The sequence below is a fragment of the Carcharhinus amblyrhynchos genome, unplaced genomic scaffold (genome assembly GCF_965287045.1).
Source record: "Carcharhinus amblyrhynchos unplaced genomic scaffold, sCarAmb.v2.hapA scaffold_446, whole genome shotgun sequence".
NCBI lineage: Eukaryota > Metazoa > Chordata > Chondrichthyes > Carcharhiniformes > Carcharhinidae > Carcharhinus > Carcharhinus amblyrhynchos.
In genome coordinates, this window is record NW_027650186.1 from 70,585 (window position 1) to 79,119 (window position 8,535).

The 8,535-nt window shown below is 43.6% G+C and overlaps 1 protein-coding gene across 1 annotated transcript; it reads left to right on the forward strand.

The window, feature by feature from the left end:
- Positions 1-5,708: 5,708 nt before the first annotated feature.
- Positions 5,709-7,847, forward strand: LOC145339398 (zinc finger and BTB domain-containing protein 39-like). The gene has a single exon (XM_080183850.1). The coding sequence runs from the start codon at positions 5,709-5,711 to the stop codon at positions 7,845-7,847; it is 2,139 nt and encodes a 712-aa protein (XP_080039976.1).
- The last annotated feature ends 688 nt before the right edge of the window (positions 7,848-8,535 follow it).

Sequence of the window (8,535 nt, forward strand, 5' to 3'; positions counted from 1 at the left end):
GCTGATACACCAGTGAGTTTACACTGGGCGTTGGAATCATAGAATCATAGAATCAGGGAACCCTACAGTGTAGACAAAAACCCTTTGGCCCATCGAGTCTGCATGACAACAATCCCAGCCAGCAACTACCTCCTTATCCCCACATATTTTACCCGCTAATCTGTCAAATCCAAGCATCTCAGGACACTAAGGTCCAATCTGGAATGGCCAATCAACCTGAGCCTCACATCTTTGGACTCTGGGAGGAAACCAGAGCACCCGGAGGAAACCCAAGCAGACACGAGGAGAATGTGCAATCTCCACACAGTGACCCAAGCTCAGAATTGAACCCAGGTCCCTGGACCTGTGAAGCAGCACTGCTAACCACTGTGCTACTGTGCCGCCCTTCACACTGGGGGGAAGCACGTTCGCCTGCTCTGAATGTGGGAAGGGATTCATTTGGACAGCCTACCTGCTGGCATACCAGCATGTTCACACTGACGAGAGATCTTTCAAATGTCCAGATTGCAGGAAATGCTTTAAAAGCTCCCAGGGAATTGCTGATCCATAAACATGTTCACACTGATGAGAAGCTGTTTAGCTGCCTGGAGTGTGGAACTGGGTCCAAGACGTCATTTAATCTCACCATCCACCAGCGAATTCACACTAAGGAGAGACTGTTCTGCTGCTTTGAGTGTGGGAAGGGATTCAGCCAGTTGCCTACCCTGCAGAAACACCAGCGAGTTCACACCGGGGAGAAGCCATTCACCTGCTCCAAGTGTGGAATGCAATTCAATAATTCAACCAACCTGCAGACACATCAGCAAGTTCACACTGATGAGAGACCTTATAAATGCCCAGACTGTGGGAAGTGCTTTAAAAGTTCTGTGGCGCTGATGCAGCATCAACGGGTTCACACTGATGAGAAGCCATTCAGATGCTCTGACTGTGGGACTGGCCATGATGTGGGTTTGCCAGCGTTGGACTGGGGTAAACACAGTAAAAAGTCTGACGACACCAGGTTTACGTCCAACCGATTTACTTGATACACCTGAGGCCAGAACTCTCCATTCACCTGACGAAGGGACTAACCCCAAAAGCTAGTGAGTTTACTATCAAATAAATTGGTTGGACTTAAACCTGGTGTTGTCAGACTTTTTACTGTGGGAATGGCTTCAGGCGATCATTTGACCTCACTAAACACCAGCGCACTCACACTGCGGAAAACCATTCACCTACTCCGAGTGTGGGAAGGGATTCACTCAGTCATCTGCCCTGCGGACACACCAGCGAGTTCATGCTGGAGAGAGACTGTTCACCTGCTCTGAGTGTAGAAAAGGATTCACTCTGTCAACCGACCTGCTGAGACACCAGCAAGTTCACAAGTAACTATAGTGATAAGGCTGTGCTGTTAATCACATGCAGGATTGAACCATGTTCATTGGGGTCTCTTTCTGCTGATAGTAACTCCAACAATAGGAGTTAATTTTCTGAATAAAAGTCAAACAAATCATTAATTTTTTAAATACAGAGTGTCATGTCTTTTTAATATCTCTAACAGAAGTCAGTTTCTTTTGAAGGGCTCTTCCTCTCCCTGTCTCCTCCATTCTCACTTCCAACAACAAGTGCAAGGAGTTCATGGAGCTTCATTGTCTCAAGTTTGAGACAATCCCATCAGCTGCCTCTGCTGCTTCCCTCCCACTGGCCCACTAGGACAAACTGTCTTTACAGTTTTGCCTTGTTTGAGCCCTGAACTCCCATCTTTCTTTAATATAAAAGCAGAATACTATGGATATTGGAATCTGAAAGAAAAGAAAAAATGCTGGAAAATCTCAGGTCTGGCAGCATTTGAGGGGAGGGAAAAAAGCTAATGTTTTGAGTCCAGATGATTCTTGTCAAAGTTAAAAAGCATAGATAGTGGGAGATATTTATACTTCCACTATCGGTGAAGGAATGAAAGATGAGTCATAGCCACAAAATCAAGGGGAAAGGTTGTTAATGGCAGCCCATAGAGAGAATGGAAGGTGTGAAAGGCTAAATGGCCGAGAAGCAGAAATCAGAAGGTAAACTGTGACAGAGGAAGAAAAGGGAAAGGTGGCTGTTTAGGGAAGTCATGACATGGAGGTGCTGGCATTGGACTGGAGTGGGCACAGTAAGATGTCTCACAACTCCAGGTTAAAATCCAATGGGTTTATTTGGTAGCAAAATCCACTAGCTTTTGAAGTGGGTCCTGCACATGGTGCTAGCATCATGAAAATGAAGAAAATACATTCAAAGTGTCCATGCATTTTCCAGAATGCCAAAATTTATTAACTCTCAGCTTGAATCTTATGGTCACGGAGTTGAAATATTTTGCCTACAAGTTATTTGGGATAGTTGCTTGTTTTCCTTCCTCCTCAGCAAAAGGGATATGGAATGGATGATTTACAGAGACATCCCAGAATATATTGTGTGCAGATAAAGTACGAGTTTTTGTTTTGATTACTGGACTGAACAAGGACAGCATGGTAGGCATTCAATAATTCTACAGCTGATCTTGGATCATGGAGAATGACAGCAACTTCACTCAAAGCTTGCACTAAAACTCACTGCTTGCTATCACCAAAGTCCTGTGGGAGCTCCATTGTAGTGAAAGGCAATTGAGGAAGCTAAATTGACACAGCAACACAGGAGTAGACAAATTTGATTGAACTGATTTAACTGCATCAACCCATCATGAAATTTACTAGCAGTAGTCGTCTACTGGACTTATTAACTGAGCTTTATGAAGCAATTAGACACAAAGGAAGTCCTGTGGTAAACTCACGTAGAAAACTCTGGAAATTGCTCGATGTTTTACAATTGACTGAAAATAATTACAGATGCACCATTTGCAGTATGAACAAAGCTATTATTTGCATAATGCGAAAAAAGCATCAGCTCAGTATGTTCAGTCTGGCCTAGTAACAGTTAATACATCTCAGAGCTTTGATCCAGGATCTGCCCTGGCCCTGTAGGTTCATGATGTAGAGATGCCCTTCCTGGACTGGCATAAACACAATATGAAGTCTCACAACACCAGGTTAAAGTCCAACAGATTTATTTGGTAGCAAAAGCCATTATCTTTTGGAGCGCTGCTCCTTCATCAGATGAGTGGGAGATCTTTTCACAAACTGGTCATATAAAGACACAAATTCACTTTATAGAATAATGATTAAAATGCGAGTCTTTACAGCTAATCAAGTCTCAAAGGTACAGATGATGAGAGGAGAGAGCATTAAGCAAATGTTAAAGAGATGTGTATTGTTTCCAGACAGGACAGTTAGTGAGATTTTGAAGCACAAGCAAGTCATGGGGATTACAGATAGTGCAACATGAACCCAAGATCCCTATTGGGACCGTCCTCATGTGTGCGGAACTTGGCTATCAGTCTCAGCTCAGCGACTCTGCGCTGTCGTGTGTCATGAAGGCCATCTTGGAGAACGTTTACCCAAAGATCAGAGGCCGAATGCCCGTGACCGCTGAAGTGTTCGCCAACAGGAAGGGAACAGTCTTGCCTGGTGATTGTTGAGCGATGTTCATTCATCCATTGTCGTAGCGTCTGCATGGTCTCCCCAATGTACCATGCCTTGGGACATCCTTTCCTACAGCATATCAGGTAGACAACGTTGGCCGAGTTGCAAGAGTATGTACCATGTACCTGGTGGATGATGTTCTCATGTGAGATGATGGTATCCATGTCGATGATCTGGCATGTCTTGCAGAAGTTGCTGTGGCAGGCTTGTGTGGTATTGTGGTCACTGTTCTCCTGAAGGTTGGGTAGTTTGCTGCGAACAATGGTCTGTTTGAGGTTGTGTGGTTGTTTGAAGGCAAGAAGTGGGGGTGTCCGGATGGCCCTGGTGAGATGTTTGTCTTCATCAATGACATGTTGAAGACTCTGGAGAAGATGTCGTAACTTCTCCGATCCAGGGAAGTACTGGACGACGAAGGGTACTCTGCCCACCGTGTCCCATGTTTGTCTTCTGAGGAGGTTGTTGTGGTTTTTCACTGTGGCGCATCGGAACTGTCGATCTATGAGTCGAGTGTCATATCCTGTTTTTGATGGCATCTTTCAGCATCTGGAGATGTCTGTTGCAATCCCCCTCATCTGAGCAGATCCTTTGTATACAATTCCTGTAGGTTCATCCTCAGTACTGCACAATTTACCCTTCCATTTGGCCAGCAGCTTTGGGGGAGATTGCATCATTGATAAGGAGCACAGCAAAGAAGCAAGTCCTTATCTGGTCTCTGCTAGGAATATCTTTTCTGAATCCTGGTTTTATCGAACGTTCTGTGAAATCACCCTTTCAACCTTTGCATTGAGACTTCAGCCAGGGTGGGGAAAATCCCTTCTATGATGACCCGCTTTTCAAACAAATTCATAACTCTCATTGTGCCACCTCTGTCTCTGTTAAGAAACAGCGCCTTGTGTTTTTCCATATTTTTAATCATTTTAAAACACATTTATAACTTCCAAGTGTAATCATTGTACTTTATCTCATTCTAACTGTGCAGCATTTTTGGCATGCAATATACAAAATATATTTTTTCTAAATCGTATTTATTTATGCTTTATCAAACCATAAAGAACGCAGAATAAATTGGGAACCATTCGGAGTACAGGATCCTCCCATACATTCCGAAATACTTTTCACTGCGTACTAATATATATGACAATACGAAGTCAAATCAAACGCTCCAGAGGGTAAGTACGAAACAGCACTCCTAGCATTAAGTGCTCCGGACGGTACTGGAAGAGATTAGTAGAAGTATTTTGTCCTCCAGCCAGTAGGGCGGAGACAGCCCTCAGAGTATAGAGTCCTCCGGCCAATAGGGCGCAAACAACGCTCAGACTATAGAGTCCTCCGGCCGGCAGGGTGGCGCCCCTCCCGGCTCAGAATCATTGGTGTAAGGTTTTGTGCGGTGTCTAAGTCTCTTTGATAGTTTTTAAACAGAGTCCCCAATTATTATGTTTTGGAAATTGTCGGTGTTGCTATGGCGATGAAAAACAGGTGTAATTTTATTATAAAGCAGCCGGTAAGCTGGTGAAAGCGGGGTTTGGACCTGGAGCGGGATGTGTTCCTCAGGCTGGGAGGGGTGTCGGTGCTGGAGGAAAACAAAATGTCTGAGCGCTCAGCCTGGGCCTTTGTTACCGCGGGCCAGACTGTGCCCGTAACCCAGTGCCTGGGGGCTGGGCTCCATCCCGTATCCAGCCAGAGTCCCTCCAGGAGGTGTCCGACTCCCAGCCGGGCCCGGAGCCCAGCGTCTGTCAGGACAGTGAAATCAACTGGCTGCACAATACTTAATAAGTTTCTTCCTCAGGCTGTGGCGTGGTATAAAGATTGTCTTTAATGTGTCTTAAACAAACTTTATTAAATTAATTATGTCGTGCGAATAGGTGGAATGTCAGAAATAGTCTTAAAGCATGTTTTTTCAAATGAATATATGCAATCCAAATATCTTGAGACGTTAGTACATTGTCAAGTGCAATTTGTAATTCCCACAATTGTAAGTCCCTGGTTGGAATGAGAAGATACATAAGACAAAGAAGTTTGTTATATTTGAAGAATTTTGCATTGTGACTGACCTAACTGTTCTTATTTGCAGGGTTATGTTTATAGAAGATAACGTTCATGGACAGTTGTACAGCAAAGTACATTATTGGCCATCCAATTTGATTTTAGTGGAAGTTTCTCAAAGCACTAACAGAAATGGGTATGAGAATTAAATTACACAGTGCTGACCACCCTAATAACCTTCTTAAGGAACTCAATAAGTTTAGGCTATCTGAAACCATGTGTGATGTAATCATTGTGGTTGGCAACCGGACATTTTCAGCACATAAGTCAGTGCTGGCATGTGCTGCTGGCTACTTCCAGAAGCTCTTTCTGAATTCTGAGGTTAACACTGCAAGAACATACGTGGTAGACTTTATCACCCCGGCCAATTTTGAAAGAATTTTGAATTTTATCTATACAGCAGAGCTTTTCACTGATCTCATCAATGTGGGTGTTATCTATGAGATGGCAGAGAAATTGGGCATGCAGGATCTCCTCAAGGCTTGTTACTCTACCTTCCCTGACTTGGAAAAAACAGAAGCCAACAAACAGACGGTGGGATCGACTGAAGGCTATATCCCTCTAACCGGGATCTCAAATGACCAAAATCCTCCCATGTCAGACTCCAGAGGCCAAGGCTCACAGTTTTGTCAAAACAGAGATTATATCATGCAGGTTGAAGTAGGGGAGAGTTTTAAAAGTGAAGAACAAAATCTTGTGAATGAAAATGGTCCGACAATGCCAGTGATGTACCAACAGTCAACAAAAACTGAGGATAACCTGGAAATGGAATACAGCCAGTCTACATCAACTGAAAATGTGTCTCTGGCCTCTAGTAAAGGCCCATGTGAGTTGTATGAAATACAGAGTAATGGATATTATAATCAAACCAGTTTACTGATGGCAGGAGAATCTCTCAAAGAGAATAGTAGTTCCTGTGTCAGTAACAATGATAACTTCCAGGTTCATTCAATGAAGGAAATGGAGTGCATGCAGTTTGAAGGTATTGAGCAAGATGGCCTTAATTTTGATGACCACCAAGAGAGCAGAGGCCCTTCTGAAGAGATAATTGAGCTAACAGATGACAGCGAAGATGACAATCTTGTCTGTGTAAAGGATGTTAATGGTGAAGGTAAGAGCATGCCATGCCAGGTGTGTGGCAAGGTCTTACCAGCCAACATAGGGCTGATTAGACAACACGGTAAACTACACATTGATGCAAAAGAGGGGTTGTGCACAGTGTGTGGCGCCAAGTTCACTGACAGAAATTCGCGAATCACCCACGTTCTGTCTCATGTTGGAATCTTCCTCTTCTCATGTGACATGTGTGAAATGAAGTTTGTGACGCAGTGGCAAGTGGCTGGACATAGGAAAGGGAAACCACATGACACTAACATTATTGTACAACCAAATACCATCCTGCCAGCTGAAGCTAATTTTGGGGGTTCTCCCACAGAACTGTTTTGTGCTGTCTGTGGAAAGGCCATGAATAAAGACTACCTTGCTGTGAAAGAGCATATCCTTTTTCATCTCGACATGAAAAGTCTGACCTGTTGTGTATGTGAACAGCCATCTAGATCAGTCTGTAGCCTAATGTGGCATGTTTTGTCCCACATGAACATATCAATTTTTTCCTGTTCTGTATGTGGTAATAGCTTTGTAGATCGAACTGTTCTTGAGCAACACCTGGCCTCACACCAGGGTATGGAATATTTATATGAATGTAATTTCTGCAGTAGAAAATTTCAGTTAGAAGCCTCTTACCAAAACCATGTGAAGATACATAAGAGGCATAATGTAGATGGCACAAAAGGTCTCATTGCTCAACACCAGTGGCTCAAAAAGACCTTAACAACATCACCATCAGATGAGTCTACAAGTGATGGACATATGCCTAGTGTACACCAAGATACTTTTCTGACCCTTCCCTCAAATCAAGTCAAGATCAACTCAAAAGGGAACTGGTACGAATGTGAATTTTGCAGGAAGAGGTTTTCCCATTCTAGCGAGTTTCGGTATCACCTGCGAATCCACTCAGGAGAGAAGCCCTATGAATGCAAGCTGTGCCACAAGTTCTTTAGGGGGCGATCGACTGTCAAAAACCATCTAAAGACCCATTCAGGTGCCCTCATGTATTGCTGCACAGTTTGCCAAAAGTACTGTCCCACCTTGAACCTTATGATTAAACATGTGGAGATGCACAAAGATGGAGGCCTTCCTCCTGACTTTAACATGGCGCAGACTTTTATGTACATCGTACATTCCAAACAGCCAGTAAAAATGATGGACTAACACTTGCGTGAAAAAGAATCAGTTCCAATGTTGGTTTAAAAAACTGTATTCAGACATAGACATCAAATAAAGTCTCATTTTAATGTACAGTGGAACCCTCAAAACAAGATCACGTTTTTAAGGATGGTGCCAATAGACAGAATATTTTTAAAATATGTTAGTAGTGCTATTATTTTGGTCAGGATATGTATGCTATTCAACTGCAAAAATGCAGCACCATGCCTTAGATTACTTGCAGTCTAAGTACCTAAAATTCAGGAAAGCTGTGTCTCCAAAAACATTTAGGGACACGAGTAAATGACTTAGCTTTAAGATTTAAGGACCCGGGGTCAGTACCCACCTGGGTCACTGCCTGTATGGAGTTTCCACATTTTCCCGTGTCTGCGTGGGTTTCCTCCAGGTGTTTCAGTTTCCTCCCACAGTCTGAAAGATGTGTAGGTTAGGTAGATTGGCCGTGCTAAATTGCTCTCAGTGTCCAAAGATGTGCAAGTTAAGGTGGATTGGCCATGCTAAATTGCCCCTTAATGTCCAAAGATGTGTAGGTTAGGGTGGATTGGCCGTGCTAAATTGCCCCTTAGTGTCCAAAGATGTGCAGGTTAGGGTGGATTGGCCATGCTAAATTGTCCCTTAGTGTCCAAAGATGTGTAGGTTAGGGTGGATTGGCCATGCTAAATTGTCCCTTAGTGTC